Source organism: Somniosus microcephalus, chromosome 4 (assembly GCF_052327205.1).
Source record: "Somniosus microcephalus isolate GS21.2 chromosome 4, FLI_Smic_1.0, whole genome shotgun sequence".
Classification (NCBI taxonomy): Eukaryota; Metazoa; Chordata; class Chondrichthyes; order Squaliformes; family Somniosidae; genus Somniosus; species Somniosus microcephalus.
The window spans coordinates 186,929,193-186,953,237 of record NC_140990.1 but is presented as its reverse complement, the minus strand read 5'-3'; the positions used below and the strand labels follow the sequence as shown (position 1 = coordinate 186,953,237).

Below are 24,045 nucleotides of genomic sequence, written 5' to 3'. Positions count from 1 at the left end.
TTACAACCTTTGAGGTCCTGCTCTTTAATCTGTTACCTAGCTCCCTAAATTCTTGATGCAGGACCTCATCTCCCTTCCTTCCTATGTCGTTGGTCCCAATGTGGACCACGACCTCTGCCTGCTCACCCTCCCCCTTAAGAATGCCCTGCAGCCACTCAGTGACATCCCTGACCCTGGCCCCAGGGAGGCAACAAACCATCCTGGAGTCACGTTTGCGGCCACAGAAACGCCTATCTGTTCCCCTTACGATAGAATCCCCTACCACTATTGCTCTCCCACTCTTTTTCCTCCCTTCCTGAGCAGCAGAAGCTTCCCTGGTGCCAGGAAGCTGGCTGCTGCTGCCTTCCCCTGGTAAGTCATCCCCCTCAACAGTATCCAACTTGGTATACTTGTTTGAAAGGGGGCTGTCCGCAGGGGTTCCCTGCACTACCTGCCTGCCTTTGTTGCTCCGCCTGATGGTCACCCCCTGTGCAGCCCTACCCTGAGGCGTGAACAACTCGCTAAACGTGCTATCCACGAGCCTCTCAGCATCGCGCAGTGGGTAGCAGTGGGGAAATTAAAAACCAGAGCGTGTCAGGAAGGGGCAGAAGGTATGGAGTAAAAGGTAAAGTAATAAAAAGGGCAAAAGCAGGAACTAAGTGTCACAAAACATATTTGAAAGTTCTCTATCTGAATGCACGTAGCATTCGTAACAAAATAGACGAGTTAATGGCACAAATAACTACATATGGGTATGATCTTGTGGCCATTACAGAAACATGGCTGCAGGGTGACAATGCCTGGGAATTAAACATACCAGGTTATTTAACGATCAGGAAAGACAGGCAGGAAGGAAGGGGAGGTGGGGTGGCTATGTTAATAAAGGAAGGAATCACTGTAATACAGAGAAATGATATTGGGTCAAAAGATCAGGATAATGAAACAGTTTGGGTGGAGATAAGGAATAATAAGGGGAAAAAAACACTAGTGGGCGTAGTCTATAGGCCTCCGAACAGTTGCAACTCTGTTGGACGGAGTATCAATCAGGAAATAGTTGAGGCTTGTAATAAGGGAACATCTATAATTATGGGGGATTTTAACTATCATATTAATTGGACAAATCAAATTGGGCAGGGCTGCCTTGAGGATGAGTTCATTGAGTGTATTAGGGATGGGTTTCTTGAGCAGTATGTAACTGAACCGACCAGGGGGCAAGCAACCTTAGATCTGGTCCTGTGTAACGAGACAGGATTAATTAAAAATGTCCTAGTAAAGGATCCCCTTGGAATGAGTGACCATAACATGGTTGAATTCCATATTCAATTAGAGGGTGAGAAGGTTGGATGTCAAACAAGCGTGCTAAGCTTGAATAAAGGAGACTATGAAGGTATGAGAGCGGAATTGAGTAGAGTGCATTGGGAAAATAGATTAAAGGGTAAGTCGATACATGGTCAGTGGTGTACATTTAAGGAGTTATTTTACAACTTCCAAAAAAAATATATTCCACTGAGAAGAAAGGGGTGTAAAAGAAGACAGCCATCTGTGGCTAAGTAAAGAAATTAAGGATAGTATTCGACTAAAAACAAGGGCATATAAGGTAGCCAAATCTAGTGGGAGGATAGAGGATTGGGAAAACTTTAAAAGACAGCAAAAAATAACAAAAAGATTGATTAAGAAAGGGAAGATAGATTATGAAAGTAAATTAGCAAAAAATATAAAAATAGATAGTAAGAGTTTTTATAGTTATATAAAAAGAAAAAGGGTGGCTAAAGTAAATGTTGGTCCCTTAGAGGATGAGACCCGGAAATTAATGGTGGGAAATATGGAGATGGCAAAAACACTGAATGAATATTTTGTATCAGTCTTTACAGTAGAGGACACTAAGAATATCCGAACACTGGACAAACAGGGGGCTATGGGGGGGAGGAGCTAAACCCGATCAAAATCACTAAGGAAGTGGTACTCGGTAAAATAATGGGACTCAAGGCGGATAAATCACCTGGACCAGATGGCTTACATCCTAAGGTCTTGAGGGAAGTGGCGGTAGGGATTGTGGATGCATTGGTAATAATTTTCCAAAACTCCCTGGACTCGGCAAAGGTCCCGGCAGACTGGAAAACTGCTAATGTAACACCCTTATTTAAAAAGGGCAGTACACAGTAGGCTGGAAACTATAGACCGGTTAGCCTAACATCTGTGGTATGTAAAATTTTGGAGTCCATTATTAAGGAGACAGTAACAGGACATTTGGATAATCATAATTTAATAGGACAAAGTCAGCATGGTTTTATGAAGGGGAAGTCATGTTTGACAAATTTGCTGGAGTTCTTTGAGGAAGTAACATATAGGGTGGATAAAGGGGAACCAGTGGACGTAGTGTATTTAGACTTCCAAAAGGCATTTGACAAGGTGCCACACAAAAGATTATTGCTTAAGATAAAAAATCACGGGATTGGGGGTAATATTCTGGCATGGATAGAGGATTGGCTATCTAACAGAAGGCAGAGAGTTGGGATAAATGGTTCATTCTCAGACTGGCAATCAGTAACTAGTGGTGTTCCGCAGGGGTCAGTGCTGGGTCCCCAACTCTTTACAATCTATATTAACGATTTGGAGGAGGGGACCGAGTGTAACATATCAAAGTTTGCAGATGATACTAAGATGGGGGGGAAAGTAGTGAGTGAGGAGGACATAAAAAACCTGCAAGGGGACATAGACAGGCTAAGTAAGTGGGCAGAGATTTGGCAGATGGAATACTGGAAAGTGTGAGGTTATGCACTTTGGCAGGAAAAATCGTAGAGCAAGTTATTATCTTAATGGCAAGAAAATGGAAAATACTGAAGGACAAAGGGATCTGGGGGTCCTGGTGCACGAAACTCAAAAGGTTAGTATGCAGGTGCAGCAAGTGATTAAGAAGGCCAATGGAATGTTGGCTTTCATTGCTAGGGGGATAGAATATAAAAATAGGGAGGTATTGCTTCAGTTGTACAAGGTATTGGTGAGACTGCACCTGGAATACTGCATACAGTTTTGGTGTCCATACTTAAGAAAAGACATACTTGCTCTCGAGTCAGTACAAAGAAGGTTCACTCGGTTAATCCCGGGGATGAGGGGATGGACGTATGAGGAGAGGTTGAGTAGATTGGGACTCTACTCATTGGAGTTCAGAAGAATGAGAGGCGATCTTATTGAAACATATAAGATTGTGAAGGGGTTGGATCGGGTGGATGCGGGGAGGATGTTCCCGATGATGGGTGAAACTAGAACCAGGGGGCATAGTCTTAGAATAACGAGCTGCTCTTTCAAAACTGAGATGAGGAGGAACTACTTCACTCAGAGGGTGGTAGGTCCATGGAATATGCTGCCCCAAAAAGCTGTAGAAGCTACATCATTACATAAATTTAAAACAGAAATAGAGAGTTTCCTATAAGTAAAGGGAATTAAGGGTTATGGGGAGCGGGCAGGAATTTGGACATGAGTCTAGGTTCGGATCGGTCATGGCCCTGTGGGTAGCGGAGCGGGCCCAGGGGCCGTGTAGCCTGATCCTGCTCCTAGTTCGTCTGTCTAATTCTGTTAGATTCAGGAGATGGTTCTGTGATAGTAGATTGGCAGTTAGGGTCAGATCAGCCATGATCTTATTGAATGGCGGAGCAGGCTCGAGGGGGCGATTGGCCTACTCCTGCTCCTATTTCTTATGTTCTTATGTGCCCTTATTGCACGCTTCTCTAATTTCTATTTTAATGCCATCCCCAACCTCTGCAGTACTGTTTGGAGGTCTATATACCACTCCCACTAATGTTTTCTTCCCCTTGGTATTTCTCAGTTGTACCCATACAGATTCCACATCATCAGAGCTAATATCCTTCCTTACAATTGTGTTAATCCCTTCTTTAACCAGCAATGCTACCCCACCTCCCTTTCCTTTTTGCCTATCTTTCCTGAATATCAAATACCCCTGGATGTTGAGTTCCCAGCCTTGGCCACCCTGGACCATGTTTCCGTAATCCCAGTCAAATCATATTCGTTTACCTCTATTTGCGCAGCTAATTCATCCACCTTATTACGAATGCTCCTCGCATTAAGACACAAAGCCTTCAGGCTTGTTTTTTTAACGCTCTTACACCTATTAGAATTATTATTTACTGTGGCCATGTTTGATTTAAACCGTTGATTTCTCTGACTGCCACTTTTGTTTTTCTCCTTCCTATCTGTTGCTTTTATCCTTGTTTCCCTTTCCTCTGTCCCCTTGCTCAGGTTCCCAACCCCCTGCCATCTTAGTTTAAACCCTCCCCCAGAGCACTAACAAACACTCCCCCTAGGACATCGGTATTAAGGGTTACGGAGCCAGGGCAGATAGATGGAGTTTACATATCGGCCATGATCTCACTGAATGGCAGAACAGGCTCGAGGGGCTGAATGGCCTGAGCCTGCTCTGATGGTCCTATATACCAGTTCAAAAAACATCTTGACAGGCTTTTTTTTTTAAATCGAGGTGAGGGCGAGCATTATAACCAAGCCCGATCTTGTCCTCAACTAACATTCACACATGCATTACCCAGCAGAGGCACTGTTGAATGATAGGGAGCAGGAAACCTGGCTAATTTTCCTCTCCCTAGCCCAGGAGACCAATTGGCATCCAGGGTACGATCAGCTGAATCAACACACATTGCAGATTGAGCCCGAAACTTTGCTGGTCTGTATGTCTCAGTTCCATGATGAGCTGTTCTTTCACCATCAGGTAACAATCGCCCTATATAAGACCAATCGCCCTATGCAAGCGGTAAGCAGCCCTACCGAACCATCGGGATGACCTATTGCTTATGCAGAATGAGCAATGGGAGCTACGTTCCCAACTCACTTTGCATCACTTACCCCAGGTACAGTTCTTCATGTGAAAGCAAGTAATCCAGGTCCTAACCCAAACTTACTTGATTAGCTCTTTGAGGATGTCCGCTCTGCCCACCCGTGAGGCATGATACACAGGCGTGCTGCGGTGGTGGGAACTTCCATTCGGATCAGCCCCTGCTTGCATAAGAATCCGGGTGCATTCCACATGGCCGTTCAGAACAGCCACGTACAGCGCAGTCTGTCCTTTAACATCAACCAAGTCCACCTCGGCCCCGTGTTTGAGCAGGTAGTCTGCACAGTCAGCATGGCCTGCGGTAGCTGCAATCCGCAGTGGAGTGCATGGCAACCATCCACAGCACCAGACCGATTTCTCATTGATTCGCCTAGAAAACAGAACAACCACTTTATTAACAAATCACTCGAATTACTTTTATATTAGATGCTGGTTCAGATTTAGGATCACAATAGCGAGTTAGTGGTCTTGCTTTTTATTATTATTACTAAGTAGGCCAAGAAATTGCGGTCGGCGGTGTAGCTATGGAGTACGCCACCAATCTCTGAAAGGAATTCGCACTTACCTGGTGAGAGGCTCCACACATAAACTTGCTGTCAGGCGCTGGAGAGTTGTGCGCAGCGTTGTGGCCCACAAATCCCAGCGGCGCACCGTGTGCGTAATTGGACCTGGAATCACGTGGGGCTGTGCTCCAATCAGCAAACAGATGCTCATTCATAAAATCTTTAGTCTCACTTATCCCGGTAAATTAATAAATAAATCACTCTGGTAAATTAATAAATAAATCAGTCTCTCATTCTTGGTAGAGTTGTGTTGGGATCAGGAGATAGTTAGGTGGCTATAGATTGATTTTGAAGAGATTTTTTATCATGACGGGTCTTTATGTCAGGCTGCTGCATGTCTCCCCACCCCTTTAGCTGTGCAAACAGGCTCCTGCGCCTGTTTGCACCAGCGGTGAAATTTTCATGTGTAATTGCTGAGCAGTTGGTGGGTAATTAGCCCAACGCCGCGCCAGCAATAAGGATTTCACAGTTGAAGCAGATGATCTGATAAGTCGGAACTTCGGGATTTAGCGTAAGGCAGTATAACGGCTTACTCAGAGTACGCCGTCACACCGACCGCAAATTCTGCCCAATTATTTCTGTTAGTCAGAGGTGATGCAAGTTAAGCGTTTGGTAATCAAGTGAAAGCTGCTGCACTGATTTTCTGCTGCTGTAGTCTTGTTACTCACAAACAAACATACAAGTAAGGACAGGAAGAGATCAACTGGTCTACCTAGCCTGTCCCATCCAGGCATGATGCAGCCTCAGCACACCACCAAACCACATCCTTTACTCCCAATCTCTTGGGAGAAGCAAAACAAAAAGGGAGAATCCTTAGATCAATTTAGGGAAGAGTCGTATCACTCTAAATGTTGTTCCATCCTCCTCCAGCCCTACAACCCTCTGAGATCTCTGTGCTCCTCCAATTCTCACCTCTTGCACGTCACCTATTTTAATCGCTTCACCATTGGCAGCCGCGCCTTCAGCTGCCGAGGCCCTGAACTCTGGAATTCCCTCCCTAAACCTCGCTGCCTCTCTCTCTCCTCCTTTAAGATGGCCCTTAAAACCCAACTCTTTAAACATAGAAACATAGAAACATAGAAGATAGGAGCAGGAGTAGGCCATTCGGCCCTTCGAGCCTGCTCCGCCATTCAATGAGATCATGGCTGATCATCCAAATTCAGTACCCTGTCCCTGCCTTCTCCCCATATCCCTGGATCCCTTTAGCCTTAAGAAATATATCCAACTCTTCCTTGAATATATTTAATGAACTGGCCTCCACCGCCCTCTGTGGCAGAGAATTCCACAGGTTCACCACTCTCTGGGTGAAGAAATTCCTCCTCATTTCAGTCCTAAATGGCTTACCCCTTATCCTTAGACTATGACCCCTGGTTCTGGACTCCCCGGCCATCAGAAACATCCTTTCAGCATCTAGTCTGTCCAGGCCTGACAGAATTTTATAGGTTTCGATGAGATCCCCTCTCAATCTTCTAAACTCCAGTGAGTATAAGCCCAATCGACACAATCTCTCCTCATACGTCATTCCTGCCATCCCAGGTATCAGCCTGGTGAATCTTCGCTGCACTCCTTCAATGGCAAGAATGTCCTTCCTCAGGTAAGGCGACCAAAACTACATACAATACTCAAGGTGCGGTCTCACCAAGGCCCTGTACAACTGTAGCAAGACATCCTTGTTCCTCTACTTGAACCCTCTTGCTACGAAGGCCAACATACCATTTGCCTTCTTAACCGCCTGCTGCACCTGCATGCTTACCTTCAGCGACTGGTGCACAAGAACACCCAGGTCTCTTTGCACTTCCCCTTCTCCCAATCTATTGCCATCCAAATAATAATCTGCCTTCCTGTTTTTGCCACCAAAGTGGATAACCTCACATTTATCCACATTATAGTGCATTTGCCATGTTTCTGCCCAATCACCCAACCTGTCCAAATCGTACTGGAGTTTCACGACATCCTCCTCACAGCTTACCCTCCCACCCAGCTTTGTGTCGTCTGCAAATTTGGAGATATTACATCCAATTCCCTCGTCCAGATCATTAATATATATTGTGAACAGCTGGGGTCCTAGGACCGATCCTTGCGGTATCCCACTAGTCACTGCCTGCCACTCGGAAAACGACCCGTTTATTCCAACTCTTTGCTTTCTGTCTGCCAACCAGTTCTCTATCCAAGTCAATACCTTGCCCCCAATTCCATGTGCCTTAATTTTGCACGCTAATCTCTTATGTGGGACCTTATCAAAAGCTTTCTGAAAGTCCAAATACACCACATCCACTGGTTCTCCCTTATCTATTTTACCAGTTACATCCTCAAAAAATTCCAGTAGTCAAGCATGATTTACCTTTTGTAAATCCATGTTGACTTTGTCCGATCCTGTCACTGCTTTCCATGTGCTCTGCTATTACATCTTTTATAATACTCTTGCATTTTCCCCACTACCGATGTCAGGCTTACCGGTCTATAATTCCCCGCTTTTTCTCTACCACCTTTTTTGAATAGTGGGGTAACATTAGCTACCCTCCAATCCATGGGTACTGTTCCAGAGTCTATAGAGTTCTGGAAGATTACCAGCAATGCATCTACTATTTCTAGGGCCACTTCCTTAAGTACCCTGGGATGTAGATTATCAGGCCCTGGGGATTTATCGGCCTTCAGTCCCATCAATTTTCCTAACACCATATCCCTACAAATACTGATTTCTTTCAGTTCCACCCTTTCATCAGACCCTATGTTCCCCGGCATCTCTGGGAGGTTATTTGTGTCCTCCTTTGTGAAGACAGAACCAAAGTATGAATTTAGTTGGTCGGCCATTTCTTTGTTTCCCATTATAAATTCCCCTGATTCTGACTGCAAGGGACCTACGCTTGACTTCACCAATCTTTTTCTCTTCACATATCTATAAAAGCTTTTACAGTCAGTTTTTATGTTCCCTGCTAGCTCACTCTCATATTCTATTTTCCCTTTCTTAATTAATCCCTTTGTCCTCCTTTGTTGAATCCTAAACTGCTCCCAATCCTCAGGATTATTGCTTTTTCTGGCCAATTTATATGTCCTCTCCTTGGATCTTATGCTATCCCTAATTTCCCTTGTTAGCCACGGTTGAGTCACCTTTTTTGTTTTATTTTTATGCCAAACTGGGATGAACAAATTCTGTAGTTCATCCATTCGGTCTTTGAATGTTTGCCATTGCCTATCCACCGTCAACCCTTTGAGTGCCATTCCCCAATCAATCCTACCCAACTCGCTCCTCAGACCATCGTAGTTTCCTTTATTTAAATTCAGGACCCTAGTCTCTGAGTCAACTACTTCATTCTCCATCTTAATGAAGAATTTGATCATATTATGATCGCTCCGACCCAAGGGGCCTCGTACAACAAGATTGCTAATTAATCCTTTCTCGTTACATAATACCCAGTCTAAGGTGGCCTGATCTCTGGTTGGTTCCTCGACATATTGGTCCAGGAAACCATCCCGTAAACACTCCAGGAATTCCTCCTCCACAGTATTGTTACTAATTTGGTTGGCCCAATCTATATGTAGATTAAAATCACCCATGATGACTGCTGTGCCCTTATTGCACGCTTCTTTAATTTCCCTTTTAATGCCATCCCCAACCTCTGCCTTACTGTTTGGAGGTCTATATACCACTCCCAGTAATGTTTTTTTCCCCTTAGTATTTCTCAGTTCTACCCATACAGATTCCACATCATCAGAGCTAATATCCTTCATTACAATTGTATTAATCCCTTCTTTAACCAGTAATGCTACCGCACCTCCCTTTCCTTTTTGCCTATCTTTCCTGAATATCGAATACCCCTGGATGTTGAGTTCCCAGTCTTCGCCATCCTTGAGCCACGTTTCCATAATCCCAACCAAATCATATTCGTTTACCTCTATTTGCGCAGCCAATTCGTCCACCTTATTACAAATGCTCCTCGCATTAAGGCACAAAGCCTTCAGGCTTGTTTTTTAACGCTCTTACACCTATTAGAATTATTATTTACTGTGGCCACGTTTGATTTAAACCGTTGATTTCTCTGACTGCCACTTTTGTTTTTCTCCTTCCTATCTTTTGCTTTTATCCCTGTTTCCCTTTCCTCTGTCTCCCTGCTCAGGTTCCCAACCCCCTGCCATTTTAGTTTAAACCCGCCCGAACAGCGCTAGCAAACCTCCCCGCAAGGATATTTGTCCCGTTCTGGTTCAGGTGCAACCCGTCCGACTTGTACAAGTCCCACCTTCCCCAGAAGCAGGCCCAGTGATCCAGGAAACTAAAGCCCTCCCTCCTGCACCAACTCTTTAGCCACGCATTCATCTGCTCTGTCCTCCTATTCCTATACACACTAGCACGTGGCACCGGGAGTAATCCAGAGATTACAACCTTTGAGGTCCTGCTCTTTAATCTGCTACCTAGCTCCCTAAATTCTTGCTGCAGGACCTCATCCCTCTTCCTACCCATTTAATTGGTCCCAATGTGAACCACGACCTCTGACTGTTTACCCTCCCCCTTCAGAATGCCCTGCAGCCGTTCAGTGACATCCTTGACCCTGGCACCAGGGAGCCAACAAACCATCCTGGAGTCACGTCTACGGCCACAGAAATGCCTATCTGTTCCCCTTACGATAGAATCCCCTACCACTATTGCTCTCCCACTCTTTTTCCTCCCTTCCTGAGCAGCAGAAGCACCCCTGGTGCCAGGAAGTTGGCTGCTGCTGCCTTCCTCTGGTAAATCATCCCCCTCAACAGTATCCAAATCGGTATATCTGTTTGATAGGGGGATGGTCACAGGGGTCCCCTGCACTACCTGCCTGCCTCTACTGCTCTGCCTGATGGTCACCCATTTCCCTTCTGCCTGTGCAGCCCTTACCTGCGGTGTGACCAACTCACTAAACGTGTTATCCACGACCCTCTCAGCATCGCGAATGCTCCAAAACTCATCCATCCGCAGCTCCAGCGCCGCAATGCGGTCTACTAGTAGCTGCAGCTGGATACATTTCCGGCACACATGGTCATCAGGGACACAGGCAGCATCCCCGATTTCCCACATAGAGCAAGAGGAGCATAACACGGGGCTGGGCTGTCCTGACATGAATTACCCTTTAATTAATTTAAATTAAATCAATACCACCAATTTAATGATATACTCATTTAATGATAACCAAGCTTTTGGTCATCTGTCCTAATACCTCATGTGGCTCGGTGTCAAATTCTGTTTGTGAAGCGCCTTGGAACATGTTACTACGTTAAAGGCCCTATATAAATGCAAGTAGCTGTTGTTGTTTACTGCAGTAGTTAGTTGAGCTGAGGTGTACACCAGATATAATACCCATAGCCGTTCATGAGGTAAGGTGTTGAGTCCTGCAACCAGACAATTTATGGTGACACAATTAGATTTGTGTCTAGCACCTACTGTGTATCTGAGGCCATGCGCCATTTTGTTTGAAGGGCATGGGTTGACAGTCCAGATACCTGTGAGAACAGACATGGAGTTGCAGAGTTCGCTAATTTTCACAGCAGAGGATAGTTCATAAGGTGGGAGGGATTGATGGACAACTCTGGGTGAGACGGTGGGATATATTTTTCCAGCCTGATAAAGCTCTTCAGTCAAAATAGAGGCTGGAGGCTTCACGATGGTTAGACGTAACCACAAAAACAACAACTTGCAGCACCTATAATGTAGGAAAATGTCCCAAGGCACTTCACAGGAGCGTTATTAGTTAAAAATTGCAATCAAGCCAAAGAACGAGGTATTAGGAGTGGTGATTAAAAATTGGGTCAAAGAGGTAGGTTTTTAGGAGGGTCTTAAAGGAGAGAGAGGTAGAGAGGAGGAGAGGTTTATGGAGGGAATGCCAGAGCCTAGGGCCTAGGCAGCTGAAGTCCTGGCCACCAATTGTGAGGCAAAGGGAGTGGGGGATGGGCAAGAGACCAGAGTTGGAGGAATGCAAAATTCTTAGAGGGCTGTAGGGCTGGAAGAGGTTACAGAGATAGGGAGGGGCGAGGCCATGGAGGTATCTGAACACAAGAATGAGAATTTTAAATTCAACGTGTTGGTGAACCAGGAGCCATTGTTGGTCAGCGACCACAAGAGTGATGGGAGAGTCGGACTTGGTACGAGTTAGGATATGGGCAGCAGAGTTTTGGATGAACTCAAGTTTATGGAAGGTGGAAGATGGATTGATGGCCTGGAAAGCATTGGAATAGTCGAGTCTAGAGATAACAAAAGCATGGATGAGGGTTTCAGCAGCAGATAGACTGAGGCACGGATGTTATTGAGGTGGAAGTAGGCGGCCTTTGTGATGGAGAAGATATGGGGTCAGAAGCTCAGCTCAGGTCCAAATAGGACGCTGAGCTTCTGAAAAGTCTGGTGGCAAGGGAAGGGGATGGAATCGGTGGCGAAGGAACAGAATTTGATGCGGAGGCTGAAGTCAATGGTTTTGGTCTTTTCAATGTTTAATTGGAGGAAATTGCAGCTCATCCAGAACTGGATGTCGAACAAGCAGCATGACAACACAGAGGCAGTGGAGGGGTGGAGGGAGGCGGTGGTGAGGTAGAGCTGGGTGTCGTCAGTGTGCATGTGGAAACTGACATCGTGTTTTTGGATGATGCCGCAGAGGATAGATCCTTGGGGGACTCCAGAGGTAAGGTTGCAGGAGCAGGAAAGGAAACCACTGCAGGAGATTCTCTGGCTAGATAAGAATGGAACCAGGCAAGGGCAGTCCCACCCAGCCGAACAACGGAGTAGAGGCGTTGGAGGAGGATGGTGTACTCGACCATGCCAAAGGAGGCAGACCGGTTGAGAGGATGAGGAGGGATTACCACAGTCACAGTCACATAGGATGTCATACGTGACTTTGATTAGGGCTGTTTAGGCAGGGTTGAAAACCTGATTGGAAACTTTTAAACATGGAATGTGGGAAAGGTGGACACGGATTTGGGAGGCAAGAACACACTCAGGGACATTGGAGAGGAAAGGGAAGATATAGACGGGGCGATAGTTTGTTAAGGGTGGGTTTTTTGAGGAAGGGGGATGATGACGGCAGATTTGAAGGGCAGGGGAACAGTACCTGAAGAGAGGGAACCACTTACAATATCAGTTGGCATTTGGGGCCAGGAAGGGATGTTGGGTGGTCAGCAGTTTGGTGGGAATAGGGACGAGAATGCAGGAAGTGGGTCTGATGGAGCTCAGAGAAAGCACAAGGGGTAATAGAAGAGAAACTAGAGAAAGATGAAGGTTCAGGGCTAGAGCAGGGGGGAAGCACAGGAACAGGAGGAGGCCATTCAGCCCCTTAAGTCTGTTCTGCTATTCAATTAGATCATGGCCGATCTGTATCGTAACTCCAGTTATCTACCTTGGGGGAAGCATGGCTTGCTGGGCAAGGGAAAGGGAGAGATGTGGTAGAGGCAACTGAATGGATGGTCTCAATCTTAGTGACAAAGAAGTCCATGAGCTCCTTGTTGGAAGCAAAGGTGGAGGGGGCAGGGGAGAGGGGTTTAAGAAGACAGTTCATAATGGAGTAAAGAAGCTGATTATTATCTTTGCAGTGCAGGATGATCCTGGAGTAATGAGCAGCTTTGGTAGAGCCTGATAGAGGCAAGAGGAGTGGAAGGTATAGCCAGGCAGAGGGGCTTCAGTAAGAGCAAGGGGTCATCACGCATGAGCCAAGTTTCCGTCAAGGCCATGATGTCGATGTAATCATCCACAATAAGACTGTGGCTGGCAAGCGCCTTGCTCACTAGAGAACGGACATTCTGGAGCGAGATGCAGAGACGTGGTGGTTGTTGATCCGCTGACAGAGGCCATGGGATCAGCGAGGGGAAGGGTGGAGCGGGACAGGAAGGAGGTTGGCAGGAGTAGGAGTTGGCGAGTGCGCTGGGTGGGAAGGTCGGCGAGAGAATAGGATGGGGCAGTTGGGGTTGCTGCTCGTAAGGAGGCAGCAATGAGCGCCCTGATGGGCCCTTCAGAGAATGCTGAGAGAGGCACAGAGAGAAGCCGTGGGCTTATCCCTATGTAAGTTTTATATTAAATGCTGGTCCAAGTTCAGTATTACTAAAAGAGTTAGTGAAATGTAGCGTAGTTTATTAGTTTTGTACATTTGAGGTTGACGATTCTGTAATAAAGTGATGTCTGCTGTATTGATTTTCTTCTCCTGTAGTATTTTTACTTGTGGTTGACTCTTAACTGCCCTCTGAAATGACCTAGCAAGCCACTCAGTTGTACCAAATTGCTACAAAGAACAGTGGTTCAAGAAGGCGGCTCCTTCTCAAGGGCAATTAGGGATGGGCAATAAATGCTGACCTGCCAGCGACGCTCACATCCCATGAACGAATACGTTTGAAAAAACTTGATTTTGTAGTTTATAATCTGTCACATGTGCTTGTTCTCTTATGGTCCGTGTTGTATCCGTGTGTTAATAGAGACACTGAAGGCAGGAGTTGGTTTCACAGGTGTTTACTGAACAAAGTCTGGAGGTGAACGAACTGATACAACACAATATACAGGCTTATATAGCCCAAGTACCCATTACCGGCATTACAGTACACAGGGGCTCTTAAAGGCACATACACTACAATTCCTCCCCTTTTAGCCAACCAGTACATAATATTTTAAGTAATCATTAATTACATGTTACAAGAACAATAATCTACACATTGCTGCAGTTAATCAATTATAAGTCAGTCTCTCTGGAGGCTTCCTGACTCGGTCCGGATAACGCCTCGGTGGTGTAGTAGTTTCTGGTGGTGTAGTAGGTTCTTTTGGCAAGGCTGATTCGGCTTGAATGCCAGTGTCGGGTTCGTCTGGTTCCAGTATCACCGGATCGGAGGTAGATACTATGGGTATCTCTACTTCATCATTAGGCGTATAGAGTTATGGTGTAGGTTGTCCCTTTTCGGATGACTCTATGATCTGGTCAGCATGGCGCCTTATTATGCTTTCTCCGATGTCCACGGTATACATCAGCGGTCCTAGTCGTGTGCAAATAGTTCCAGGCTGCCATTTCTCGGTACGGTAGTCCCGCGCCAAAACTTGTTGACCTATCTGGAAGGTTCTAGTTGGCCTTTCATTCATGCCTTGAAATTGCCGGTTCTCCACGTCCCTTCTGATGTTTGGCTTGATCAAATCCAGCCGGCATCTTAGGCTTCTATTGAAGAACATCATGGCGGGAGTTTGGTTTGTAACCATATGTATTGCATTCCTGTATGCAAACAAGAAGTTATCTACCTTATGCTGAAGTTTTATGTCTTCATTACCCATGGCCTTTATGGCCTTCTTGAAGGTCTGGACAAACCTTTCAGCCAATCCATTGGTGGCGGGATGGTATGGGGCGGACGTGTAGTGCGTAACCCCATTGTTTTTTAAGAACTTCCTGAATTCTTCGGACACAAATTGCGGTCCATTATCAGAACAGATCTGTTCAGGCAGCCCATTCCTGGCAAATATGGTCCTTAATACTGTGATGGTTTTTTCCGTGGTGGTGGAGGACATCTTTATTACCTCCGGCCACTTGGAGTGTGCATCAACCGCGATTAAGAACATTGAGTCCATAAATGGACCAGCAAAGTCGATGTGTACCCTTTGCCATGGAGATGAGGGCCACTCCCATGGATGTAGAGGGGCTTGTGGTGGAGCGTTTTGGACCTTCTGGCATCCTAGGCAGCTCTTGGTCATTTCTTCGATGTCTCCATCGATACCTGGCCACCATACAAATGCCCTGGCTAGGTTCTTCATTTTCACTCCACCCAGATGCCCCTCGTGAAGCTCCTTTAGCACTTTATCCTGGAGTTTGGGTGGAATCACCACTCTGGATCCACACATCAAGGTTCCTCGGCACACTGACAGCTGTTCTCTTCTTTGCAAGAATGCTGGCAACAGTGGTTCGCCATGTGCTGGCCATCCCTTCACTGTTAAATCGTAGACTCGTGAGAGAGTCGGGTCATTTCTCGTTTCCTTTTCAATGGCAGAATTTGTTACTGGTAGACATTCCACTATGGTAGAGTGGAACATCTCCACTGGGTCTACTGTAGGTGCCTCTTCTACCGTTGGCAACGGTAGGCGTGATAAACCGTCAGCATTCCCATGCTGTTTTGATCCTTTGTATTCTATGTCATATTGGTGTGCCCCTAGAAAAAGGGACCAGCTCTGTAGCCTTTGCGCTGTCATAATGGGAGCACCCTTTTTAGGGTTGAATATGGAGACGAGGGGTTGATGGTCAGTCAACAAGGTAAATTTTTGTCTGTGTAGGTAATGGTTGAATTTCTTCACTCCCCATACCAGGCTGAGTGCTTCCCTGTCGATCTGGGCATAGTTACGCTCAGCTGAGTTCAATGAGCGTGACGCAAAAGCTATCAGCCGCTCCGAGCCATCAGGGAATCTATGCGATAATACCGCTCCTACGCCGTAAGGGGATGCATCGCACGCCAGTCTGATTGGCAGTGATGGGTTGTAATGAGCCAAAACTTCCTTGGACGTGATTAAGCCTTTGCATTTATGGAAGGCACGTTTACAGTCTTCGCTCCATTTCCAAATTACTCCTGTTTGTAGCAGTTCATTAAGAGGGTGCAGAAGAGTTGATAAGTTCGGTAAAAATTTATGATAGTAATTTATCAATCCCAGGAATGACCTTAATTGTGAGACATTTTCAGGTGCTGGGGCTTTTATGACTGCTTCAATTTTTTCAGGTGACTTATGCAACCCTTCCTTGTTAATTATGTGGCCACAATATGATATTTGTTTCTGGAAAAATTCGCGCTTGGGGCGATTTGCTCATAGGCCCCGTTCTCTCAGCCTAGTGAGCACCTGCTCCAAATTGGCAAGGTGCTCGTTGTCGTTTTCTCCTGTTACAAGGATGTCATCTAGGTAGCATTGAGTCCCCGGAATCCCTTGGAGGACTTGCTCCATAGCTCTTTGCCAGATAGCTGGAGCTGATGCTACTCCGAAAACCAGTGGATTGTACTGGTACAGGCCTTTGTGTGTATTTATCGTGAGATACTTTTTAGAGGCCTCTTCAACCTCCATCTGTAGATATGCCTGTGCCAAGTCAATTTTGGTGAAACGTTTCCCTCCGGATAGTGAGGTGAAAATATCTTCTATCCTTGGAAGAGGATACTGTACCGTGTGAAGGACCGGGTTTACAGTCACCTTGAAGTCTCCACAGATGCGAATTTTTCTCTGTTCTTCAGATTTATCATTATTCAACGTTTTCTTCATGACCGGGACGATGGGTGTTGCCCACTCGCTCCAATCTATCTTGGATAATACGCCTGCCTTTTCCAAATTCTCCAGCTCTGCCTCGACTGCTGGACGAATTGCATACGGCACCGGCCTTGCCTTAAAAAACTTGGGAATTGCCGCATCTTCCACTTTTATTGAGGCGGTGATGCCTTTCAAGGTTCCTAGTTTCTCTTGAAACACTTCCTTGGCGTTGGCCAAGATGTCTTTTAATCGTTCAGGTATGACGTCATCATCATTTTTTTTCTTACTGGTCACCGTCAGTGCCTGAATGGAGTGCCAGTCTAAACGTATCTTCCTGATCCATTCACGTCCCAACAGCGGTGGACCACCATCTTGTAGAACGTATAAATACAACTTCTGTATTTCCTTGCCGTTGTATACAACAGGCGCCCTTATTTTTCCTTTGGGGTATACTTTCTGCCCCGTATATGTTTTCAAGATAATGGATGTGTCTTTTAAAGGTATATGCGGAAATAGCCGCTCGTAATCCCGTCGATTTATGACGGTCAGAGCTGATCCTGTATCTAGCTCCATTTTAACTGGGGACCCCGCTATCGTGAGGGTAACCCAAATGGTCTGGTAATCTTCTTTGGCAATTACATTATGTAATTTGAGACAGCTTAGTCTCTTGTTTCCGGAGTCGCTATCGCCCTTCTGGTCTTCGGAGCTACTGTCCGTCATCATTTGTACCTTTCTGTACTTTTCCTTATTGATTTTTTTCCTGTCCGTGGATTTTTTTTGTCCAGATCGGCATACACGTTCAATGTGTCCAATCTTTCCGCATTGCCTGCATGCTTTGTCCTTGAACCAGCAGTCCCTCTGGTCATGGGTTGTTCTGCCGCAGCGATAACATTTTTCAAATCCCCGTGTCATTTCATGGGTGCCGTATTCCTGTGGCTTTTGCTGTATCTCTGCAGCTCCTCTTGCGGCTGCTTCGTATGATACAGCCATACTGAAAGCCTTGTCCAGTGTCAAATCTTTCTCAGAAAGCAGCCTTTTCTGTGTTCCTTCACTTAGGAGACCGCAGACGAATTTGTCTCGAAGAGAATCTGCCAGTCCTGCCCCGAATTGGCAGTGCTTTGATAGCTTTCTTAATTCGGTGAGGTAATCAGTGTTACTTTCATTCTTGTGCTGATTCCTCTTGAAGAATTTGAATCGTTCCGCTATCAGCAGCGGTGTTGGGTTTAAGTGCTCCTGTAGGGTATCAACAATCTCCTTAAAATTCTTGTCCTTTGGTTTGGCTGGAGTGATTAAGTTTCGTAATAGCCCGTATGTCTTTGCGCCCATTAGGTTTAGAAGTACTGACGTCTTTTTATCATTTTCTATTCCATTTGCTGTGCAATATACCTCCACTCTTTCCACATATGTGGTCCAATCCTCTATATCGTTATCGAAAACATCAATATTGCCAGCCTTAGGCATCCTGGGAAAAAAATGGCGCTTCCCGCGCTTTCCTTTCTTCCCTGCAGAAAAAACTGGCGCTTCCCGCGCTTTCCCGCCGTTGCTGCTGACAACACTTAAAGGCACATACACTACAGTCCGCAGACCAGGAGAACACAAACAACTTCACATCAATTCAGTCAGCTGATTACAGTAACAAGGTTGTCTCAAGAGCCCTGGGCAATGGGTATTACCAGATAGTGTGCATCTAAAGTAACACTCCAGTGTGTTGGGAATGAAACATCGCTTATGGGAGTGATCTTTGGCATTGAACACAAGGGAAATATCTGAAGAAGCGCTAAAAAGGTGACTCTCCGACACCTCCTCCTACCTCCACCTGGACCATGACCCCACTACCGAACATCAAACCACCGTTTCCAAGACTGTCACTGACCTCATCTCCTCTGGAGATCTTCCCCCCACTGCCACCAACCTCATAGTTCCCCAACCCCGCACAGCCCGCTTCTACCTCCTTCCCAAGATCCACAAACAGGACTGCCCTGGTAGACCCATCGTTTCAGCCTGTTCTTGCCCCACGGAACCTATCTCTTCCTATCTTGACTCTATCTTTTCTCCCCTTGTCCAGTCTCTTCCCACCTACAGCCGCGACTCTTCGGACACCCTTTAACAGTTTCCAGTTTCCTGGCCCCAACCGCTTCCTTTTCACCATGGACGTACAATCCCTCTACACCTCCATCCCCCACCCGGATGGCCTGAGGGCGCTCCGCTTCTTCCTTGAACAGAGGCCCGACCAGTCCCCATCCACCACCACCCTCCTCCACCTGGCTGAACTTGTTCTCACATTAAACAACTTCTCCTTTAACTCCACTCATTTCCTCCAAATCAAAGGTGTTGCCATGGGTACCCGCATGGTTCCTAGCTATGCCTGCCTTTTCGTGGGCTATGTGGAACAATCTTTGTTCCAGTCCTACTCGGGTCCCCTCCCTGACCTCTTTTTCCGATACATTGATGACTGTATCGGTGCCGTTTCCTGCTCTCGTCCCGAACTTGACAATTTCATTCACTTTGCCTCCAATTTCCACCCTTCCCTCACCTTCACATGGTCCATCTCTGACTCTTCCCTTCCCTTCCTCGACTTCTCCATCTCCATCTCTGGGGATAGGTTATCGACCAATATTCACTACAAGCCCACTGACTCCCACAGCTACCTGGACTACACTTCCTCCCAACCCGCTTCCTGTAAGGACTCTATTCCATTCTCCCAGTTTCTCCGTCTCCGCCGTATCTGCTCCGACGATGCCACCTTCCACACCAGTGCTTCAGACATGTCTTCCTTTTTCCGCAACCGAGGATTCCCCTCTACCGTGATTGACACTGCCCTCGACCGTGTCAGTTCTATCTCCCGCACTTCTGCCCTCACCCCTGCCCCTCCCTCCCGGAACCACGATAGGGTTCCCCTTGTCCTCACCTTTCACCCCACCAGCCTCCACATTCAACGGATCATCCTCTGGCATTTCCGCTACCTCCAAAGTGATCCCACCACCAAACGTATCTTCCCCTCCCCTTTCAGCATTCCGCAGGGACCGCTCCCTCCGAGACACCCTAGTCCACTCCTCTATCACCCCAAACAGCCATTCCCCTTCGCCTGGCACCTTCCCGTGCAAGCGGAGGAGATGTAACACCTGCCCCTATACCTCCCCCCTTCCCACTGTCCAGGCCCACAAACACCCCTTCCAGGTGAAACAGCGATTTACTTGTACTTCTCGCAATCTAGTATACTGTATTCGCTGCTCACGATGCGGTCTCCTCTACATTGGGAAGACCAAACGCAGATTGGGTGACCGCTTTGCGAAACACCTCCGTTCGGTCGCCTGTCATTTTAATTCACCGCTCCATTCCCACTCGGACCTCACCGTCCTTGGCCTCTTGTATTGTTCCACGGAAGCTCAACGTAAACTCGAGGAACAGCACCTCATCTTCCGATTAGGCACTCTGCAGCCTTCTGGACTCAATATCGAGTTCAACAATTTCAGATCATAACCTCGGCCCCTATTTCATTTTTTCTTGTAATTTTTCCACTTCTTTTCCCCCCCCCCGCCTTTCCTTTTGTTTCTCTCTCACACCTGGCAGCTATCTCTTGCCCTGCCAGTACACTTTACACCTAATCTCAGCCTATTACTATCTCGTCCAGCTCCTAATACCTTTTATTGTCTCTTTTTTACTTCTTTTGTTTCTTTTATTCTTTTGTCCGATCGCAGCCCTGCCTCCGATCTATCTTTTCTTTCCAGTTTTGAAGAAGGGTTCGACCCGAAACGTCAACTCAAATTTCTGTCCATGGATGTTGCCTGACCTGCTGAGTTTTTCCAGCATTTTCTGTTGTTATTTCGGATTTCCAACATCCGCAGTATTTTGCTATCGTGATAACAGCTTTTGTTTTCCCAGTGCTTATCTGGACGAAGTTTTAGCTCATCCACAACTTGATGCCAGGCAGCACAGCAACACTCAGCGTACATGGGATCCTAGCTTTTGTAAATAGCAGCATATACTACAACACCAAAAAGGTTTGCTCAACGTAAGCTCGAGGAACAGCACCTCATCTTTCTATTAGGCACTTTACAGCCTTCCGGACTCAACATTGAGTTTTAACAATTTCAGATCATAACCTCTGCCTCCATTTTTTCGGACAGCAGCTGTTACTGATGATTCTGCTATTCCCATTTAGACCTCCTCTAGACCCATCTTTTGTTTCTTTACTTGTCCCATTACCATCTCCTTTCGCCTTGCACCATCATCCCTTTAGTCATTTAATCTCTCCTGCCTTCCACCCTATCACAGACCTTCCCTTTTGTTCTTTCCTCTCCTCCCCCCTTTCCCAGCCTCTTCACTTGCTCAAAACCTGTTACATCTCTAACTTTTTCCAGTTCTGACGAAGGGCCATCGACCTGAAACATTAACTCTGTTTCTCTCTCCACAGATGCTGCCTGACCTGCTGAGTGTTTCCAGCATTTTCTGTTTTTATTTCAGATTTCCAGCATCTGCAGTACAATATTTTGCTTTTGTAGCAAAAAGGTAAGGTACCTATATAAATCATTGGTGAGGCCACAGTTACAATATTGTGTCCAATATTCTGGATGCTTGCTACCAAAAGGGTGTCAATCAAGGTCATGGAAGAGATTTACTAAAAATGATTTTAGTTATGAAGAAAGACTAGAGGAATTAGGGCATCAAAAATAAATTGGTTCGATCAACGTGAGCAGTTACACCAGAATCAAGCCATCCAGCTCTGACACTGATGGAGCTTGTGGGAGGGCACCTCATTCGCATGGGGGTGCATCTTAGGTGCCCGCATACCTCATGCTGCTACAAACTCCACATCTGGCATCTCTGACATCAGCGAAGTGTGCACAAGCCCCCCTGTAGCCCCCTTGCAGTTCGCCCCCATCCCTCGTCTCCGCCCCTGGGCTTTCTCTTCAGGGCTTCAGAATGATTCCGGGGCCAAAGGGGTTAAATTACGAGGACAGGTTGCACAGACTAGGCTTGTATTCCCTTGAGTATAAAAGAGTCACGGGTGATCTAATTAAGGTGTTTAAGATGATTAAAGGATTTGAAAGGGTAGATAGAGAGAAACTATTTCCTCCGGTGGGGGAGTCCTGAACAAGGGGCAAAACCTTAAATTTAGAGCTAGGCCGTTCAAGAGTGGTGTCAGGAGGCACTTTTTCACACAAAGGGTAGTGGAAATCTGGAACTCTCTCCCCCAAAAAACTGCTGAGGCAAGAGGTCAATTGAAAATTTCAAAACTGAGACTGGTAGATTTTTGTTAGGCAAGGGTATTAAGGGTTGCAGAACCAAGGCGGGTAGATGGAGTTAAGATACAGATCAGCCATGATCTAACTGAATGACGGAACAGGCTTGAAGGGCCTGCACCCTCCTGATAGGGCCCATTTCTTCCTTTCAGGAGATCAGAGAAAGTGAGGCAGCAGGATTAGTTGTGGATTGCTCTAGCATAGAACCGGCACATGCACAATGTGCCGAATTGTCTACTTCTGTGTTGTGAACTGCCATGGTTGCATGAAATTAGAAGTGTTCAAGTACTGGGTAAAACTAGCTACACATCAATAAAAAAGGTTATGCGCCCATTTATACCACTGATTGCTGCAGTCATTAAGTGACAATAATTGTTTCATATAAATATATAAAGAAATTATTAAATTTTGATTTATGATTTCTAAATACTGTAGATTTATTAAAATATATTATATTACAATATATCCTACCAACACTTAAGAGCAGAGCATCTGGGCTTATGGGCCCAAGCAGACAGGACCACCATACTCTTTTCCAGTCCTGTATATTCCTATGTTAATGTAATTGCACCAGCAATTCCCCACATACTAAATTACTGATCTTAGTTGGGCTAATGTAGCAAACACTAAGTGGTGGGGGCTGCAGATGTCTGTCCAATGGCCGGTGGGAGGGGGAGAATAAATCACAGACTGAATGACTGCAGGTTGGCTACCCACCTTCTCGGATGGGGAATGTTGTACGGGCCAAGAGTTGAGGAGTGGGAAGGGAGCAGGAAATATAATAACTGTAAAAATAAAATTCAAACAATACTACTTCCATTTTCTTAAAAAAGTATTAAAAAAGCACACTTTAAATATTTAATACCTTATCATTCCCATTCTCACAGAGAATGTTACAATAAAATGGCACAGCCAGGAATCGATAACACCGATTAAAAACTGCGATGTTGGTCAAGTTTCATAAAGAAAGACTTGCATTTATATAGCACCTTTCAGGACCTCCGGACATCCAAAGCGCTTTACAGCCAATTAAGTACTTTTTGAAGTGTAGTCACTGTTGTAATGTAGGAAATCAATTGGGGGCAGCATTCAATTTTAATATATAATTTGTTATTATGGCACAAATTGATAACATTTTGGCTCTTTATATAAGGAATTACATTGAATTAACAGTTAATTAATTTGAACAGAGCAAGCTCCCACAAACAGCAATGTGATAATGACCAGATAATCTGTTTGTGATATTGATTGAGGGGCAAATATTGACCAGGACACATAGGCCACACATTAAGGAATAATGTGTGGAATATTGACATCAGCATATTTCGCACAATCATCATCATCATCATAAAGCCCTAGGCTGTGCCCCCGCCCGCCCTCACCTCCTGAAGTTGTCCTCTTTCAGTAGGTTAGTGATGGTGACCAGGTCCCCCACATAAGTAGCATCGTGGAGCCGGGTGTCCTCGCCCCCCTCCATGGGACTGTCACAGAACTGTTCCCGCAGCCACTCCTTCAGATCGCGGCCGGCCTTGGCGCCGGCAGCAGCGGCGGCCGAACCATCATCACCTTCAGCCTCCTCCGGAGACTCAGCAGCGGGGTTTGAAGTGACGCTGCCAGTGGGGCTGCTCCGCTCGGCTGCATCCCGGTCGGACATCTCCACCGCACAAAGATGCGCAGCAAAGCCGGGCACACCGCCGCCTTATTGCTTCGGGCGGATGGCAGTCATCGCACGCAACACATGAATTAAACCAACTGAGCCTAGAGCACGGCCCTTTCCAGCCCGGTAACCGTGGCTTTTGGCACTGGCTTAGCCCCGGCCGAAGTACCTCCCATGTTGCTTGTGCATCCTGTTGGGTGGCTCCGCTGCTCTGTGGTCGGATGCGATGCCAGTCAGCTCGCTCCGTCCCTCCTTCTGCAGCCACCGCCCCGAGCGCTGCAGTCAGACTGGGAACCCGAACCCGGCCCCGGGGAGAGCGCCGCTGCACCAGCCGTAACCCAGGAAAGGGAAAGGTCTTTGAACTTAGGGTGGGAACTTCATTGGAATTTAAATTATATATTTTTTAAAGATCGGAAGGGAGGTGGAAGAAGAAATGTTTTATAATTGCAATCGTTTATTTTTCCTTTGTGTTGCAAAGCGATCATTAAAATTCAGCACTTGTAGCACCATTTAACCTGCTCTCCAGCTGGTGATCCTTTCTTTACTATAGCACT

General features: G+C 46.2%; 1 protein-coding gene across 1 annotated transcript in view; it reads right to left on the bottom strand.

Annotated features, from left to right (window-relative positions):
- asb1 (ankyrin repeat and SOCS box containing 1) overlaps positions 1-23,799 on the bottom strand; it is a 48,722-nt gene extending 24,923 nt beyond the window's left edge. The window contains exons 1-2 of the mRNA XM_085985626.1: positions 23,217-23,799; positions 4,908-5,210 (exon numbers count right to left, since the gene is read on the bottom strand). Of these exons, the coding sequence (XP_085841752.1) occupies positions 4,908-5,210; positions 23,217-23,488 (575 nt within the window). The 5' untranslated portion in view covers positions 23,489-23,799. The remainder of the gene's footprint in view (positions 1-4,907; positions 5,211-23,216) is intronic.
- Positions 23,800-24,045: the final 246 nt, after the last annotated feature.